General features: G+C 41.7%; 1 protein-coding gene across 7 annotated transcripts in view; it reads right to left on the bottom strand.

Moving 5' to 3' along the window:
* SSH2 (slingshot protein phosphatase 2) overlaps positions 1-20,302 on the bottom strand; it is a 254,587-nt gene that overhangs the window by 7,205 nt on the left and 227,080 nt on the right. For 6 of the 7 annotated variants that reach the window (XM_045487800.1, XM_045487801.1, XM_045487804.1 and 3 more), the window contains 4 exons: positions 20,226-20,272; positions 15,350-15,496; positions 11,895-12,095; positions 2,193-3,027 (listed from right to left, as the gene is read on the bottom strand). In XM_045487800.1, coding sequence (XP_045343756.1) covers positions 2,193-3,027; positions 11,895-12,095; positions 15,350-15,496; positions 20,226-20,272 — 1,230 coding nt within the window. Of the gene's footprint in view, positions 1-2,192; positions 3,028-11,890; positions 12,096-15,349; positions 15,497-20,225; positions 20,273-20,302 lie in introns of those variants that run through there. The other variant, XM_045487806.1, reaches the window with a different exon arrangement.

The following is a 20,302-nucleotide window of genomic DNA, read 5'->3' as shown; positions in this document are numbered from 1 at the left end:
GATACAAAATTAGTTACAGGTTGAATCACTGCCTACTAAACTTTTGTTCTGTTTACCCAAACAGAATTCTGACCCAATATCTTGTTCCGAAAATGAACAGCAGATAGCCTTGGAGGTTCCTATAATCCTTACTTTCCTAAGATTATTAGCGTTCAGGATTTAGGCCATATTGGGGTAGATGAGATTTTTCTTTTCTGGCCTATCAACTTCTAGTTGGATTCCTTTTTTTTTTTTTTTTTTTAAATGTTTATTTATTTTTTTAGAGAGAGACAGAGCGCGAGCTAGCAAGCGCGGGGGAGGGCAGAGAGGAAGACACAGAATCTGAAGCAGGCTCCAGGCTCTGAGCTGTCAGCACAGAGCCCAACACGGGGCTTGAACTCATGCACCATGAGATCATGACCTAAGCCGAAGTCAGACACTTAACTGACTGACCCACCCAGGCGCCCCTCAACTTCCACTTTGATTCTAACCTTATTTAAGAAAAGGAGTTCCATTCAAGGGCTCAGTGGCCACCTTCAACATGCCCAGTGATAGGGCGAGATGGATGAGGTTATCATCTAATGCCTGATTTGGAGACTCACTGCTCCCTTCTCTCCTCTGTCCTGCCAGCTTTCCTCCTGATCCTCCCGCTGCACCTCCTGGCAGTAGCATTCCAGCACATGAGGGCACTCTGCACCTGATCACACAATTTCCAAGTTTGACATGGCTCCTTCTGGGAAATGTTCACTTGGCTTATGCAGCCATATGCCTGAGCAACTTAGAAACTGTGACTCTCTGACATTTTACTGTTCTACCAGTTACAATTCCTAGATGGATTTAGAACAAGGCAAAAGAAAACTGGCCAATACAAAATCAAGTCCTATGGGGCGGGGGGGAGGAAGATAAGGATTTCAAAATCTGGAAATGACCATTGGACATCTCTTAAAGTGGCATCATGACAGCCATCAATCTGCTTTGTTAACATTTTTATAAGCCTTCAACATATAATATTTCCATAGGAATTGTTTTGGTCTTTCTCCTTCAAGAGAAAGTCAGTACTAGTACAAACTAACAAGGTCAGTTATGCCTTTGGGAGAAATCTCCTGGGACATTAGGCAGAGGTAAACTAGCCAAGACTGGGAGAGAAGCCACAGTGAGCCCAGTGTGTGCATGGGCTGTGGAGAGTGCTCATATGACTAGGGACTTTGCAGGAAAGCTATTTCTGTCAGAGCTGCTACACCCACTGGTCCAAAGGAGAGCTCAAGCATTCTGATTTTCCAGTAGAGAGAAGACAGCAGCAGAGGCAATGAATGTCCTGGGATAGCTGAGACAGAGAAAAGATGAGTAATGGACAAGGTGGTAAATATAAGTAGATAGATATCAGGAGATATCAAAATGTAGTCACTCCCACTGAAACCATTAAGTGAAATTTGGCAGGTGAGAGTAAATCTGTCATCATTTACTTCCCAACTACTGTATTATATTGATCTAAGATACCATTATTGTTTTTAAGATGCATCCCAATTTCAGAAGTGTCAAAATGAGAATAAGTGTGAGTCTTAGCATTGATGATACACAGTAATTCTTTCCCTGGGCTCCTAAGAGTTCATATGCTACAGAGAAGAATCCAGGGATTCTGTCTGCTCTCAATCATTTCCTCAAACCATCCCCCAAGTCTTGGATACTACAGGGTCTGAGATGAGGAACAATCCAGAAACATTATTAATAGCATCATCATCAAGAACTCAGCATTGGTTCCTACTCTAACAACTATTCACACATGTCTAGTCTTTGCATGTTCTGAGACAGAAAGAATTTCCCAAACAAATCCATCTCCACAAAAAGGCCTTACTCATTATCCCAGACGCTTCATTATTGGTGAGATCTGGTCTGAACTGCAGAGGATCAGGGAAGGGACCTCTCCTTGTGCAGGCAGGACATTCATTTTGACTAATCCCTTCTTCCCACATCCCCTCTCAGAAGTGCTTCTAAAAACACCAAAAATCTGGAAAGATAAGTTTCTCAAAAGGCAACGGATTAAAAAAAATTTTTAATCCTAAGTTTTTAAGGCAAGTCTCGGCTATAGAGTCTCTCCCTTACTGCCTTCCTAAATCTTTAGCAACATCAAAAACACAATGAACAGAGCAGACTCCCAACTATTTTATCTTCAAAGAGAACTTCATTAGGTAGAAAACTATAAAGACAGTTTTTACCTTTGACTGTTCCTCATCTATTGAAGATTCTTCAGATGCATGGGGAGTATTACTCAAAGAGCTGCTTCTCTGGTCGTCGGCTGTCACTTCAGAAGGGGTTACTTCTACCACTGAGAGTCGACAGGTCTCACCCCTTCCTCCACCCAGTTCTTCCATCCTTGAGTGAGAAAAAGATCGAGACCGGGTTTCTTGGGAAAGCTCTACAAACTTCTCTAGGGCGCTAAAAAAATCAATGCGATCTGTACTGAAATCTGAGACTTCAGCCTGGCAAGTGGGTTGGGGGCTCGGTGATTCAGGATCAGGGGACATGGGAAGGTCTTTCAGGCGAGATGTCAATTCTTCCAGAGGCAGTAAGTGGACGTTCACATCTGTTTTCAGCGCATCTGTCTCCAGATCTTCCACTGTTAAGTCTGGGAACTTGTTGGCAATTTCTGGGGCCTGTCCAGGTTGGATTAAGGCTTTGGATGCATGGCAGTTGTCAAGAGGGAATTTTGATTCATTGAGACAACACCCTGATGAGCATCCATTGATGTCATTTAGGTTTAATTCATCTTCAATCTGTCCAGCATGAAATTCCCTAGAAGTAAACTCCAAGCAGATCATTCTTTCTTTGGTACACAGGCCCTTCTGATTTTCATCTTGTGGGACAACATGTTCCACAAAGACGGGAGGTATGGGTGGGTGACTCTCCATGGTCTTCACCTCGGCAATCTGGTCTGCTGAGGTGGTGATCTCCTTCTTGTTGAGTTCTAGCCCTGGTTTGCAGATAGGTTCGTGGTGGTCTGAGAGGTCGCTATCTGAATGAGATCTCCAGAGCTTGTTATGTCGCTGTTTGCTGTGGAGGACATACACAGGAAATGCCTCACTCTGGTTTGTGAAATCAACCAACACCCACCCAGGAAATCGCTCCCAGATAATATTAAATCTTAACTTGCAAAATGCTTTGTTAATACCCAGTGGAAGAAGTAGGCAATAAACATTTGTAAAGATGCTCAATTTGGGGCACCTGGGTGATTCAGTTGGTTGAGGATTCATCTCTTGATTTTGGCTCAGGTCATGATCTCATGGTTTGTGAGATCGGGCCCCAAGTCAGGTTTGTGTGTACAGCCCGGAACTTGCTTGGGATTCTGTCTCCCTCTCTGCCCCTCCCTAACTTGTATCTGTCTCTCTCAAAATAAATAAATAAAGTTTAAAAAAAGATGCTCTATTTAACTAATAGCAAAATACAAAAACAAAACAACAAAAATCAATATGATATCTGATTTTTTTACCTATCAGACTGACAAGAGCTAAAATGGTTAACAGCTAGTGTTGATGATGGCATAGCCAGACAAGCCCTCTCACATACAGTTGGTAGGAATGGGAACTGTAAAATCTTGAGTACAATCTGACAATAGCTCTCAAAATTTAACCCTTTACCCAGCAATCAATTCTTTTAAGGATTTTTCTTAGAGAAATACAACTATAGGTGCACAAAGATACAAAGATGTTTACTATATAATACTATGGTACTAAAGGATCAGACACGAAAAAGAAAGGATTAAAAAAACTTTTTTTTAATGTTTATTGATTGATTGATAGATTTTTTAAGAGAGAGACAGAAAGACAGACAGACACAGAGAGACAGAGTGAGACAGAGTACGAGCAGGGGAGGGGCAGGGAGAGAAAGAGACACAGAATCCGAAGAAGGCTCCGGGCTCCAAGCTGTCAGCACAGAGCCTGACGCAGGTTTCAAACCCATGAACCGTGAGATCATGACCTGAGCTGAAGTTGGATGCCCAACCAACTGAGCCACCCAGGTGCCTCAAAAAGAGGATTTATTTGAATTACAGTCCACACACTCACATGCTACAGGTAGTTTAGTAGAATGTTGTCCAAGATGAGTGAAAGAGCATGCTGACCACATTTGGAATGGTCAGTTCCCAGGTTAATAAATACAGGAAAATATTTGGAGGTACATCATCAAATTGGTAACAGGGTTTCTTTCAAGGAAGGCAGAATACTTTTGGAGAGGGCTTTACTGTCTTTACTCTGTATTTCTATAAGTTTTAAAATTTAAAAATGAGCATGTTTAACATTAATAACCGGGGAGGGGGAAACTAAAACAAAATAGCACCTAAACAATACAAAGAGAAATATTCTATTGGAGCTCATTCCAAGTTCTCATAATTTGGATAAAGAGCTGATACACAGTTAATCACTGAAGTAGAAATGTGAGGAGGGTGGTAATCTTTCTTGAATTAGAAATCAAAGATGAGGCTAATAAATCCACAAAGGTTGGTAACAGAATGGAAGAGGATATGCATAAAGTATAGGCTTCTTCCATAAGGATCTCTGGATAAAAACCATCAAGCTGAGGTGACACCTGGAAAAGCAGGTGGCCCAAAGGAAGATCACACACACAGATCCATCCTTTAGCTCATTTTACAGAGAGAAGGTCTGATGGGATGAAATTTTAGTTGATACCATATTCTCTAACAAGGGAGCAGTTTCCAAAGCCCTAGCCAAAAAGAAAAAGGTGATGGCCCTGTGGCTGGTCAGAATCACCTGCCCAGGAAACAGGTCCCTTATTTAGGGGTGTGGTTTCCATGACTTACAAGTTGATGAAGAATTACCTAACTGCAGGGTGGAATGGGAAACAGCCCAAAACAATTTACCGCCTGCTCAGGGCCACGCCTGCCTATGAATCTCTGCCGAGTCATGCGCCTGCACTAATGTGAACCCCTGTTTGTTCTCAGCTCTGCACCTGCTCTCAGCTCCCCCTGTCTGGCTGTGGCTTGGGTGGGGCTCTGACTCAGGCCTGCACAGCAGAAGAGTGCTTTTCTGAGTAGGGAACAGGTCATTCTGTTTATGAAGACAAGCTATAATCAATAGCAGGGAGAAAGATAGGGTTTTCACCCTTTCCAAGCTGCATGAACTCTAGCCACCCCTAGGAGGAGACAACATATCACACTTCCCAAACAAGTGAATGACTGTGGGAGGGGCAAGCTGAATGGTTGGATAGGTGGGGCTTAAATTGTACATTGTGATCAACAGAGGCCAATGTGCTTCCCTTTAACGTTTCCTTTCTATCTGGACACTCTTGTTTCCTGACCTACATATGGCTCTGTTCTCCAATTTCTATCCCTCACCCATCATGATGATGTACAAACCGGCACCAAGACCACTCAGCCCCCATGGCAGGACAATTCCTGTGATGCAGATGACTGGGAAGACAGGGAGTAGCTGTTCTCACCTTTCTTAAGAACAGCTTATCTTATCAGTCAACAGGCAAATGGGATTTTTCTCATGATCCCAAGAACCTTCCAAAGTATGATTTTTTTGAAACTGCCTGCAAATCACTAATCAATCAGGAGGGAATGAGACTAAAATTACACTAATAGGTACCAACAGCGTATGTTTCAGAAGAAGTGGCTGATGTTACAGCCGCTTTCTTTGCCCAGCAGGGATTTCATTCTCTTCCTGGGGGAGATAATCATCAGAAAATATTAGGTCAGGGCTCTGGAATTAAACTGACACCTTCTTATAAAGGAGAAAGAAAAATCCCAATCCAAAGATAGGTCTGATTCCACTGCCTTTTTCACTTTTGCAATAGCACCTGCAGGGAGAGTGGTGGGCAGCTCTTTGATACAAACAAGGCACTCATTACCATGGCCTTTGAAGCACTGCTACTCCAGGGCCCCTTCCTGCTCCCCTCCCTCCTCCTCCCACCTCAGAGGTTAGTAAACTCTGTCCTGAATTTTGTACTTATCATCTTCTTTCTTTATAATGTCGACATGTTGTGTTTTTGTAAAAATTTTTTAATGTTCATTTATTTTTTGGGGGAGGGGGGTGGAGAATGAACACCTGAAGTCGGAAGGGGCAGAGAGAGGGAGACACAGAATCTGAAGTAGGTTCCAGGATCTGAGCTGTCAGCACAGAGCCTGATGTGAGGCTTGAATCCACAGAATGGCGAGATCATGACCTGAACTGAAGTCAGATGCTTAACCGCTGAGCCACCCAGGTGCCCCGACAGGTTGTGTTCTTAATACACTGCCTAGTTTTGTATGTTGTGAACTTATATAATGAAATCATACTCTATGTATGGATTCTTCTGTAACTGCTTTTTGCCTACACTGTTTCTAAGATTCATCAGGAGTGCCAGGGTGACTCAGTGGGTTGAGCTCAGCTCAGATCATGATCTTGTGGTTCGTGAGTTAGAGCCCCGCGTCGGGCTCTGTGAGGACAGCTCAGAGGCTGGAGCCTGCTTCAGATTGTGTCTCCCTCTCTCTCTGCCTCTTCCCGGCTCCCACTCAGTCTCTCTGTCTCTAAAAGAAATAAACATTAAAAAAACAAGATTCATCAGTGTGTATAGCTATAATTTCAGCGAGTATGATGAATATGCCACGGTTTATGTATCCATCTGTTGATGAACAGTTTTGGCTACTACAAGTAGCACTGTCATGGACATTCCTGTACTTGGTGCATACTTTGGTTTCTAAAAGATGCTATATATATGAGAAGAAAAGGTGGGTCATAGGGCATACGTGCATCATGAGTTTTACTCAGTAACACCAAACTGTTTTCCAGTGCTGCTTTTTCCAAGCCAGCTTATTCTGATGCTCCATCACTGGTAGGATAGATGTAAGACATTAGATTGTATTTATTATTTTAAACTGTTAATGTTTAAATTCAGCTGACTCCTTCCATCTATTTCAGGTAGGCACCAAGTAAACAAATTGTCAAAAAGAACTTCAGAGTTGGTTTGTGGCCTGGATGATGCAAAGAAGTCTCAGGTTCTTTTCTCCCCTGAGTGACCGTGGGCCTAAATTTGTATTCACATAAACACACTGACACACACATAAGATGACTGGGTCATTCTGGGCAAGAATTTGGCCTTTTACTTCATAAATGAATAGTAAGGAAATCTAATGACCCATTCTCTTGCCTCTAATTTGCTTTCTTCTTGTTACATGTTTGGTAAAGCACTAACCTACCTTGTTTGAGAAAGGTATATAGAAGAAAATACTGCTAAAAATGGGGTATCGGTTATAGTAAAATCAGAGTGTTTATGGTTACTTTTTAGGGCATGAGGCAGCCTGAAGAAAGGAGGAAGAAGAAAGAGAAAAAGCACCAACCGAGCACGTTCTGTGTGGTGTGCATGGTCGTAAATGCTTTAAGATTATTTCACTGAAGGGGCACCTGGGTGGCTCAGTTGGTTAAGCATCTGACTCTTGATTTCAACTCAGGACATGATCTCATGGTTCGTGAGTTTGAGCCCTGCACTGGGCTCTGTGCTGACAGCGCAGAGCCTGCCTGGGACTCTCTCTTTCTCTCTCTCTGCATTTCCCGCTTGTGCTCTCTCTCAAAAATAAAACAAAAACCTAAAAGATTATTTCACTAAAAAGCTATTAAGAAAATCCTTTAAATCTCAATTGTGAATTGGGTGCATTTTTGGGTTCCCTTCTGCTGACTGCCCACTGTGCACCAGCTAACTAGACTTCAATGTGTCCACCAGCAAAGCTGGGGAGTGTAAAAGACACCTCTGCCTCTTCTGGCCCTGGTGACAGGGGCGTTCAAAGAATCAGAACCGACATCCATGAAGACATGTGGCATGAACTCTCCCTGGCTATAACCCAGTGTTTCTTCTCTGCTCTTTGTACACAGGAACCTAATCTCATAGACACATGGTCCAGCTTGCAAATGACTGAAATCTGAACTTGTCTAACGGAACATAAATCTGCCAGATACCTGCATGATCAGAGTACAGAATAACAAACAGGGATGTTGGCAGTTTAATGGAGGGTTTCAACACACATGTATACACATACGCACATGCGCGTGCGTGCACACACACACAGCCTCTTCCTGTCTCACTCTCATCCCCCAGCTATAATAACAGAAAAAATAAAGTTAGATATAAACAGTTACCAGTGGCCTTATGATACCCTCACTTTTAGGTCTAAAGGATTATATTAAATATTAGTCTTCCCTAGGCTCTTAAAGACATACTGAAATATGCAAAAAGTCCCTTGTATTTCAGACAGGTGGTCACTGTTAGGCCCATACCCTCACATCTGATCAAGAGACTATAACCAATTCATAACTCACTTACCGGGGCCTGGCATCACTTTGGTAAACTTCACTTCTACCAAGACATCAAAGTACTGAGAGCTAATACACCCTCAAACAGAAGGCTGCCACCTCAAGCTAAGTACCCAGTGCTTCCCTAGACAACCATGGGGCTAGAGAATGCTAGGATCAGGGCTCTATCTTTTTGGGAAAACCACCACGTACTTCCTGGGAGAAGATGTGGAATACAAGATCAAAGCACCTCCACAGGAAATGGATTTCTTTGCAAACACAATGAATGGAATTTTTCGAAGGAGTTTCCTCTTCTGGCTACCTAAGCTGCCAGGAGTTCCAGGAGTCTGGGGCTTTTCTCTCTTTGCTCTTCTAAGCAGGCAGGTCCTAGAGTAGCACTTTACAGCTGGGCAAGGGTCTGCTGGGCCCAATTCACTTGGCAGCTAGCTCAGCAGTAGTCTACAAGTGCTGTTTCTTAACAACACACCAGAGACTGCAGACCCTAATGGCTGTACACCCAGCAGGCACTCCCACTTTTTCCTAACTCGAAGAGGCCTGATTTGGTTTGGGTATTCATTGTTTCATGGGAGCCCCAGCAGGAGACAGTCTGGAGGGAGAAGAGTAGGGACAGGCCACTTATTCCCCTAGCTCCCTCCCCACAGGGCCACTTCAGGCTGGTGTGTCCCTTGACTGAAGGTTATTTCTCCTCTCTGAAGGTACCTCTTTTTTCAGGAGTCTCCTTCTAGGTTCTAGTAACTGCTCCCTCCCTCTTTGGGCCTAGCAGCTATTACCAAACAGCTCTGCTGATCCAAGTCCCTTGATTCCACCACAACCCCACACCTCTGTAAAAAGTAGCTTTATAAAAAGCCCTTCTCAAATAATCCTAATCCGAGTATGCGGTTTCTTGTTGAAATCCCAAGTGACGGAGGTATTTCACTGACTTGCAGCTAAAAGCAGTTTGTATTATATTCCTAGAACTAAGATTCTAGTTCTTAAAATCCAGGAAATATCACAATATAGGAAATTCCATGACCACTTCCTAATCTAGTTTCTTTTTTTTTTTTTAATGTTTAATTTTATTTATTTTGGGGGGGGGAGGGGCAGGGAGAGTGGGAGAGAGAATCCAAAGCAGGTTCCTCGCTGCCAGCACAGAGCCTGATGTGGGGCTGGAACCCATGAACCATGAGATCATGACCTGAGCCGAAATCAAGAGCTGGATGCTTAACCAGCTGAGCCACCCAGGCGCCCTCCTATTCTAGTTTCTAATGGACTTACTGTGTCTGTGGGTGGTAGAAGGAGGATGAAATAAATGGCACATGTATATGTCTGTTTTCTGGGAGCCTTGGAGAAAGGAGATGATGGGAATCCCATTAGAATAACCCTTACCAGTATAGAGTATACATTTATACATGTTTTTATTTACAAAAACCTTGTGAGATAGGGTTCTTGATTTTCATTTTGTAGATGGGGTCAGGTGAGGATCACGACTGTGAAGTAACTTCTCAAAGTTCCAGCAAGGGGATGAACCAGAGATGGAAACCAGATCCACTGACTCAAATTCTGTGGTTTTCTCATTCCTCAGGGCTTGCCTCTCCCTCCATGAATCAAGCCAGAAAGGCAGGATGGAAGAGAAATGGAAAGGAAGAGGCAGTTGTGATTTGTGGATTTATGCTGCCCTTCTTATCCTCATCTAAGATTTTTCTGAAGTTCCTTTAACATCTAAGAAAAACCACATATGCTAAAAAAACCCAACCCAACAGCTTGCAGTAGCCTGGGATTCCAGAATAAATACTGAAATTGGCAGGACACATAGTATCCTTGCTCTTGATGGGTCACGTGAGGACACTGCCTAACATCCGTCATGTGTGTGTCTGGGAACATACAATATTTATGTCTCATCCAGCACTCAGATGCCTCCTTCTTGTGCCAAAAAGAACTGCTGTGTCCTACCTTCTGATCTAATCTAAAAATGTCATCAAAATCTGGCCCCAAAGACCTATAAATTCTTTTTAAGTGGAGGAGACTTGAGTATCCTCCCAGCCTCCTAAAAGAATGGCTCAGATGAAATCATGCCAAGTACTGAGTAAACGGGAGGGGTTTTTTAGTGGAAACCATAATGCTACGCTGTGGCTGCATTTTCACAATACTTCGGGGGTGGGAGGGTGGTCCCTCTGCCTGGATAGGCTGGAAGGCTATTTAACATTTTGTTCAGGGGAAACACAGCCCAGATTCAACAGTCAAGACCAAGTCATGAGACTCACTAGAGGCAAACTCTGGCACCAGCCCCAACTGCTTCTAGGCAGCTGTGCCTTCATTTGAACAAAACCACCTAGAACATGCCCACATGGAAAAAACAAAGCAAAATCTAGCACTGCACAGAACTTTAGCATGTGGCAGCTCAGGAAACTGATGCTTAAATCCAGTTTAATACATGAATCTTTTTCTCTGAAAGCAATGAAGATGGTATCACTTGTATGTGTAATCTAAAAAAGCCAAACAGAGGAAGAGAGAATAGAGTGGTGGCATATTAGGGGGTAGAGGATGGGGGGAAATGGGGTGATGCTGGTCAAAGGGTACAAACTTCCAGTTACAAGAGTAACAAATTCTGGGGATCTAATGTACAGCCTGGAGATTATAGCTCATAACACTGTATCATATACTCCAGCGTTGCTAAGAAGATCCTAAGTATTTTCACCACACACAAAAAATGGTAATTATGTTAAAGGGATGGAGATGTTAGCTAATGGTACGGTGATAATCAGTTTGCAATATGTAAGTGTATCAAATCAACACAGTGGACACCTTAAACTTACACAATGTTATAGGTCAATTCCATCTCAATAAAGCTAGGGTAGGGGTTAAATGATGGCTAAGCAGTATAACTGTTGAATATGTGTTGCTATAGTTAAAAAAAAAAAAAAAAAAGAAAAAAAGAAAAAAAAGAAAAAAAAGACCGGTTATTAGGTGAAGAGGTAGACTGAAGAATAGCTTTTGTGAGAAAATATCCATCAATATATGTGGTAAGACTTGGAGAACACGTAAGATAATGTTGATTGCTGTATGTGGATATTGAATTTATAAATGATTTTTCCCTTTGTATTGTCTGCATTTTTGCAAAGCATATATATAAAAGCAGAGGGAAAGATTTTTAAAAAGAAAACAAGAGAGCTATTTCCGGGAAGTGCCTTCATACCCCAAATCTGATTTGTCACGTGACCAAAATTTTGAAGACGACTCACTGAAACCAAGCACTGAAAAAAATAATGCCAAAAATTTCTAAGAATTTCATCTATGCTTAGCATTTCTTTGGGAGCAAGAAGTACCCATTTTGATAAGGTAGCTGTATCTGGCCTTAGATGATGTTGAGAAATGTTTATGATAATCAGCACCTAGTTGAGAACTAAAGTAAGAGAACAGTATTTCCACCTTTCAGTTTAAAAGTCTTTAAACACCCAATCTTCCATACTAATCTTAAATGCTTGTACTTATTTTTTAAAAACTAGATTGAGAGAAGTTCCAATTTTCAAAATGTATCACATATCCAAATTAGGTTGAAAACTAGCTGCAGGGAAGGACATTTTACCTTGGTCCAAGGAGTATAACAGAGAGAAGATCTGAGAAAGTCACTGCAGGACTCACCTGGCCAGCAAGATGCCCTGGTACTCTTCCAGTTGTCTCATGAAGCTGGGGTTGGGCTTGGTCACTGTTCGCCTTTCCTTCACGTAGTCATAGGCTCGGTCCAGATTCCAGCCATATTCCTTCATTGCGTAGGCAATCACAGTGGAGGCTGAGCGACTCACCCCCATTTTGCAGTGCACAAGGCATTTAGATCCATGTTTCCTAGGTTGGGGGATCGAGGTACACAGAAAAACACTACAGTGAGTACATTTTAAAAGCTAGGTTCTAAATGTTTCCAAGTCTCCTGTCGCCCTTCCATTTTCTTTCAATCCATCCTACCTTAGTGTACTTGTATACATGTATAGTCAAATGTGCAGGGAGGGTAGGCAATTCTAGTGTACTCAAACAATATTCAATGTTAATATTAATTCTTTTTAATTTATTCAAGCAAACATTTACCAGGCAACCATCATATGTAAGACAATGTACAAGGTCCTGGGATGCAAAGATAAGTAAATCTTCTAAAGGGTAGGGGGTTCAGTGGGAGAAACAGATAATTAAAATGGTAACTGCAATGACAGTTGATCACAGATTGTGAGGGGAAGAATTTTCAATTTAGAGACTGGATTCCACTTTATGTGTTTGGAGGCCAGTCCCCGCACCGCCTCAGGGACATGTTTCAAGGCTGGCACACTCTTGAGTTAAGAGTGTGACAGTGATTCATCTAATTCATCCAAATGTTCGGAGTTGCTTCTAGTTCAAGTTCCAGTAAAGGTTCTGCCCCTGGAGGAAAGTACAAAACAAACGAAACTAACCCTCCTCTTTACTCAGATGTAGCCCTAGATATTATTTTTCACCACACTACCACCCTGTTTGGCCTAGGGGCTGGCTAGACAATCTGTGAGGTTAGATGGGACCATGTGATGCCCTATGTGACTTTCTTAGTGAGGAGGGTGGAATGATTAACTACCTGTTGTTTTAATGGAGTGGAAGAAAGAGAAAACAAAGTTACCATAAAGTGACACTAAGAAACAAACAAAACCCTTTAGTCTTAACATGCCAGAGCTCATTAGGCTGGATATGAACATTACTCAGTTATGCTACTTCTCTAATAACACAATGTGTGACACAGAGTAAGTCTTCAAATATTTACCAAATATATGAACAAACTTAGGGGTGGTCTGCTGTTAGAGCTGTCAGCTGTTAAGTAAAAATATTTTAAAATATGGAAGAATGGTTACTTTTTTTTACCAGTATACATGGACTAAAAAAATCCTTCCTAAGTGGCTATTCCAATAAGTTAAAAAAAAAAAAAAAAAAAAAAAAGTACATCGCCTAATAGGGAAACCTATTCACTCACTCATTCACTATATCACAGTAGACAAGCTTCCTTCCAGAAGCTTGTAATTCTTCTGTTGGAGACAGATACACATTGAAGAGTTAAGTACAAGGCAAGGAGACATGAGGTTCTGTGCCAAAATGAGTGAACCAGATAAGTGATAGGAAGAAAGAGAATGGTTGGTAATAATGGTCTGGAATAACTGAAATAGTCTAAAAAGGAAGGTAAGATTAACCTGCTACCCATCATTTAGAGGCAAAACTTTGGAGTCCATAGGTTGGTGCAGGTGTTTGTGTCTGCTTAGATGATCCCAACTGACTAGGATATTGTTTTGTTTATGACACCACAGGGTTTTCGTTTAAACTACAGTGCACAGTGACTCAGACTGAAGTTCAGACATGTGCTCTATATTTTTCCATCAAGCTCTGACATCAAATTTCAGGTCTATACTTGCAGGCTTTGAAGGTACTCAAAGTTGGACAGTTTTAAGAAAAATACAATTATAAAACCCACCCACATAAAATCATTTCTTCATTTTGAACTGGGCTTTTTCAGTGGATGGCTTGTAACTCACATACTGAAAGATTTGAAGTCAGTTCTCACCTAATCCAACTTCATCTTTCAGTTCTGGCCACACACTTCCCCTATCTCTCCCATCCCTCCCTGAGCCAGTTGTCTAGATTAAGCCTCGTGTCACTTTAGGAATCCTAAACTCACCCATATGTAGGTTGTGTCTGGAATTCAGGGCCCTGATTTGGATGAAATACATGAGATGTCCAGGGGGCCATTTAAGGAGGCACTCATTCACAGACGCTGACCCACACTTGCATGGGCCTGAGCAGGAGGGCCCGCTTACAGCAACCTGGGTGCCTCACATATCTCACCTCAATCCCAGCCCTGCTGAAATTGGCTTTTCTTTTCACGGGGACTGGGGCCTCATCTGAACTCTAGCCTCTTTGGCAGTGATCCTGACAACTTGCCTGGTCTTTTCCAGTCTCCTTTGCTCAAGGACCTAGACTATATACTAGATGGACTCTGAAATCAGACATGATCTCAGGTTCAAGTCCTATCTTCACCACTTGTTACTTAACCTCTCTGAACCTCATCTCTACAGTCTGTCCCCATCTCTACAAAAGGATGACAGCACATGCCTCTCTAGGTTTTGGAAAATATTACATAAGAGAATATGGGTAAAGTATCTGGCATGCAGTAAGCATGCCATGAGTGGTATTATTGAGAACAATTTCATAGGCTTCAAAAATATAAAACACTCAGGTGTTAGCTAAGGACTGAGAGTATGGGCTCAAAGCTAGTGTAGGAGGATTCAGGGTAACTAAGAGGAAGGACTTCTTGACTATGGAGGGTCTGCAGAGAGATGTGGAATCAGTGCTGAAGGAGGACTTTAAAAACAGAAGTGCTTCTCATCTGCCATGGATGATTTGGATGTTGGTCCCATTGAAGAGGGCAGCACGGCCAGCATGCTCATTTACAGTTCCTTCTACTGAAGGAATATGTAGGATTGGCAAGGAAATCCCCAGGGACTTAAAAAAAAATTAGTGCTGACATATTACTAATTAATATTAAACACTAAATTAATACTATTAAATAGTTTCACTAAAAGGACCAATTTAAAGATGACATCAACAGAAGGGCCAGAGAAAAATTTCACTGTTTAGAGTACCATAAAAGTAAAGAAAAAGAATGAGAAGGCTTCCAAACCCCACTACGTGTCTCCTCGTCTTCAGGAAGAAGAGCTCTCTGTGCTCCGCCCATGTGGGGCAATTTCTATTACACAACTTTCAAATGTCCACCTTGACAACTTAAGCATTTCATTCAGAATTTCTTCCTTCTCTTATTCTTATTTCTTTTGCAGCAGCTTAGGTTTATTTTCCCTAATTTTGTGCTCAATGGAAACAGTCAACATGAGGTGATCTTCTTCCAGGGGCTTCATCTACTTACAGGAAAAGGATAAAGTCTCTAGTCAACTCTTCCCTAGGATTAAGGAATCTCTGTCCTTTTTCTCTTTACTTCCTTCTCCCTGAGTATAGTCAAGCAGGTTATCTATAGCTTTAGGCCTCACCCATGGATGGTGCACAAGGAACACAGGTCAGAATATGTGTGTGGGACCATTACTCACTTTGCTTTAGAGATGAATTTGTAAGTGTCATTCCAGTAAGCCAGGAGATCCGTTGCCTCTTCGTCATATACGCGGATGTTATGATACTCAAAGACTCCTGGGAAGAAGTTATCTATCTCTCGAGTGACATTCAAGATATAGCGCACCCTGTGAGGAAACCAAGGGAGAATATGGGCTCTACTACTAGGTTCCTCTTGAGTTGTTAAAATTACCAGAAACATAGTTTATTCTTTGGAAGTCATTTGTATTAAATCAGGACTATTAACATATACCTCAAGGAAAAAAAAAAAAAACAGGAAAGGGAAAAATCTCCTTTACCTTTCTAAATGTCAGATTTTGCTCTATTACTCTCTCTAAACTACAAGAAAGGCAAAAGAGGTGAGGGATGGGAGGGTCAGAGGAAAGTTGGACCTGAACTCTCTTAACTCTCTAAGCTGCATTCCTGGCCACCACAGCAGGCGATGTGTCTGAGTTCTCCCATACCGAGAGGCTTGCAGAAAAGGGTTTGTGTATCATAAATTTCTTCTGCTCTCTCTCTCTCACTGCACAACTTCAGTAAATGCTTGGGTCTAGTTTGCCACAGGGTTATCTTTTCTCAGTGCTGTGTGGACTTAAACATCACTGGAGTTTACTCCAGCAACACAACACAGACTTACTTATTTCTCTCTGTAGAAGCTGCTTCCTTCTTAGAACTACACATGGGTTCTTACAAACCCAATCTCTGAAGTCAGAGAAATGACTACAGAGAGAGAGAGAGTCATAGTTAACCAATTCTGTGGTTAAGTTCCAGACATCAAAATTTTTCTGAAACATTTGAATCTCGGCATCAAAGTCCATTACTACAAAGAATTTTTTTCCTTTTTAATTTAAAAAGCAAGCATATGCAATTGTGGAAAACAGTATGTAGAGTTACTCTATAGCATATTCCTCTCTGAGGTATAAATCCAAAAGAAATGGGGCGCCTGGGTGGCGCAGTCGGTTTAGCGTCCGACTTCAGCCAGGTCACGATCTCGCGGTCCGTGAGTTCGAGCCCCGCGTCGGGCTCTGGGCTGATAGCTCAGAGCCTGGAGCCTGTTTCCGATTGTGTCTCCCTCTCTCTCTGCCCCTCCCCCATTCATGCTCTGTCTCTCTCTGTCCCCAGAATAAATAAACGTTGAAAAAAAAAATTAAAAAAAAAAAAAAAATCCAAAAGAAATGAAAACATAAGTCTACCCCAAAATTTGTGTGTGAATGGTCACAGCATTCATACATCAATAGCTAAAAAGTGGCAACAACTCAAATGTCCATCAACTGACAAATGTGGTATTTCCAAACAATGGAACATTACTTGGCAATAAAAAAGGGAATGAAGTTACTAATACATGTTTCAACATTGATAGATCTTGAAAATATAATGTTAAGTGGAAGATACTATTCTTAAAAAACCACATATTATATGATTCCATTTATTTTTATTTATTTATTTTTTTTAATTTTTTTTTTTCAACGTTTATTTATTTTTGGGACAGAGAGAGACAGAGCATGAACGGGGGAGGGGCAGAGAGAGAGGGAGACACAGAATCGGAAACAGGCTCCAGGCTCCGAGCCATCAGCCCAGAGCCCGACGCGGGGCTCGAACTCACGGACCGCGAGATCGTGACCTGGCTGAAGTCGGACGCTTAACCGACTGTGCCACCCAGGCGCCCCTATATGATTCCATTTAAATGGAATGTCCAGAATAGGTAAACGTATAGAGACAGAAAGTAGACTGATTAGTAGTTTCTAGAAGCTGGGGGAAAAAGGGTACAGGATTTCTTTTTCGGGTTGAAAAACTGTAAATTAATACCACGGTAATAAATACCATTTAAGTGTACATTTTTTTTTTTAAATTTTTTTTTTCAACGTTTATTTATTTTTGGGACAGAGAAAGACAGAGCATGAATGGGGGAGGGACAGAGAGAGAGGGAGACACAGAATCGGAAACAGGCTCCAGGCTCGGAGCCATCAGCCCAGAGCCTGACGCGGGGCTCGAACTCACGGACCGCGAGATCGTGACCTGGCTGAAGTCGGACGCTTAACCGACTGCGCCACCCAGGTGCCCCTAAGTGTACATTTTAAAGTATATTTATTTGAGAGAGGAATGACAGAAGGCAGGGGAGGGAGGGAGGGAGGGAGAGGGAGTGAGTGTGAGAGAGAGCATGTGCAAGATGGGGAGGGGTAGAGAGAATCCCAGGCAAGCTTCTCAGTGTCAGCCTGGAGCCTGATGTGGGGCTCGAACCCATGAACCATGAGATCATAACCTCAGTTGAAATCAAGAGTTGGACACCTAACCAACTGAGCCACCCAGGTGCCCCAAAGTATACATTTTAAATGAGTGAACTATATGTGAATTTTATCTCAATATAATGGTCAGGAAAAAAAAAAGGAAAGCACACTTATCTTATTTAAAATAAAAATGGAACCACCTCCCACCTCTAATCCCATACTTTAGTAACAGATTACGGCAGTACAAGGTTTCCCAATCCTATTCATTATAGAACTCTACACAGCCACTACCAATTGAGAACAGCACCCCCTGAAATTTGTTTGCCACCTCTATATGGAGTAGCACTTTACTTGGGGTTCTGAAGTCAGTAAGATTGGGTGAAAATGGTCTTATGTCAAAATTAAACTTGAATATCCCTTAAATCATCCACAAGGGGCAGTATACATGTTTTGTAACTAATTCTTAATCCACAAGAGTTTAAGAACCAGTGAATTTATGAAACAAGATCTAAGTAGATGTCTGAGCATCTAACTATACTGTTTTTTAAGATAGATACATCTGTGTTTTATAATTTAGCATTTTAAGCAGTAAATGAGATGAATAGGTATCATCTCCATTGATCCTGTCAAAGTGTATTCTAAACTCAAAGATGTACGCATGATGTAATTTCAATGCATTTGCCAGGCAACAGCTGCATCAAGTCTCAGATTCCATATTAAATACTGTATCTCTGTGCTAGTTTCTGGCAAGTCAGTCAATTTTTCTATTATTCCTTCACATTTACTGAGCACCCTCTTGGTATAAAGCTCTGAGTAAGGTAGACGTACGTTTTACACAAAACTAAGATACAGTTCTCTATTTTCAAGAACTCTAGACTCAATTCTAATCAATTTAAAATTTCTAAGTTCTCTTTATTTTCATATCTTAAATTAAGTAATAACCAGATTCACAGGCCCCCTTCTCTCAACCCAAGAACTCTTTGTATAATTCTTTGGCTTAAGTCTTGTCCCCAATTCACTTTAACAATTAGGATATATCTTTCTTTTGAGGGAGAAGTAGGGAGTATGTATCTAATCATGTTAAAGATAACCAGAAGGCTGACTTACAGCTGAGAAAACAGGCAGCCATCACTACTTCTGGGTTTCAGTAGGTCTGATCGCTGTCCACAATCAAGTTACATGTGGCCAATTTTCAGACATGACTTTCTCTTCTTTTACTGGGATAATTTGGCCTCCTAAGGCCAAGTTCAATGAAAAATTTAGGTATTAGCTAAGAAGTAAAAAGGTTAGAAGAATGGCAGCTTTTTGGTTGCTGAATGTTCATGGTCGTCTCAATAGCTACAATCAAACTCAATAACCATGCTGCTCAGGGGCACATTTCTTAATACAAGGTAGAATGTATTCTTGTTCAATTTCAGAAGCTTGTCCACTTTATATTTAAAACCTACTTAGGGGCACTTGGCTGGCTCAGTCTGTGGAACATGCAATGCCTGATCTTGGGGTTGTGGGTTTGACCCCACGTTGGGTATGGAGATTGCTTAAAAGTAAAATCTTAAAAACAAACAAACAAAAAACTACTTAGCCTTCAAGCACCTTACTAAAAAAGGATGGGACTGAGTCTTATTTTTCTTTGGATTCCTAGTATCTAACACTGTACCTAGTCCACAGAAAATGATCAATAAATGTTGATGAATAGCTGTGAACCCAACATATGCAGTTCTGTGTACTCTTACATAAAAAATAGGAACCAAAGGTAAAACTATGAAGACAAGTAAAAAGATCAGTGGTTGCCAGAAGTGGGAGTGGGAATAAATGGTCAGAAAAGAGGATTTTTAGGGCATTGAAAATACTCTGTATGATACCATAATGATGGATGCACGATATTATACATCTGTCCAAAGCCACAGAATGTACACCACCACCAGTGAACTGTAAAGTAAATACGGCCTTTGGGTGATTATAATGTATCAATGTAAGTTCATCAATTGTTAACACATGCAACCCCTTTGGTGGGGATGGTGTTAATGGGAGAGGCTATGCATGTATGGGGGCAGGGGAATATGGGAAATCTCTGTACCTTTCCCTCAATTTTGCTGTGAACCTTAAACTGTTCTAAAAACAAACAAAAGGGACCAATAACTACATTTGGTTTTAAAACAGTGCAAAAGACATGCACATCTGTTTTGGAAAGCCTTTTTTTTTTTTCAACGTTTATTTATTTTTGGAACAGAGAGAGACAGAGCATGAACGGGGGAGGGGCAGAGAGAGAGGGAGACACAGAATCAGAAACAGGCTCCAGGCTCTGAGCCATCAGCCCAGAGCCCGACGCGGGGCTCGAACTCACGGACCGTGAGATCGTGACCTGGCTGAAGTCGGACGCTTAACCGACTGCGCCACCCAGGCGCCCCTGGAAAGCCTTTCCATTGAAACAGAAGATCTTTCTTAGGAGGTGTTGGACGAAACAGTGGGATAACAGCCACTTAAATTTTTATTAGATTCCACCTGATTAGAATCAACTGGAAGCAACTCTTAAGCTTAAAGTTACTCATTGACACCATATTTAACAGGAAAAAGTAAAGAACAAACAGCGATTTCAGTCATGGGGTTGAAAGCAATTGCTGTGTGTGCTTACCCTCGGTTTTGTAAATCCTCTAAATTTGAGGCATTCCATTCAGAGCCCTGTGGAACCAAAAAAACAAGGTTAGGGAG

This window comes from Leopardus geoffroyi, chromosome E1 (assembly GCF_018350155.1).
Source record: "Leopardus geoffroyi isolate Oge1 chromosome E1, O.geoffroyi_Oge1_pat1.0, whole genome shotgun sequence".
Lineage (NCBI taxonomy): Eukaryota > Metazoa > Chordata > Mammalia > Carnivora > Felidae > Leopardus > Leopardus geoffroyi.
Note: the sequence above shows the minus strand (reverse complement) of the source record. Positions and strands in the feature narration are given on the sequence as shown.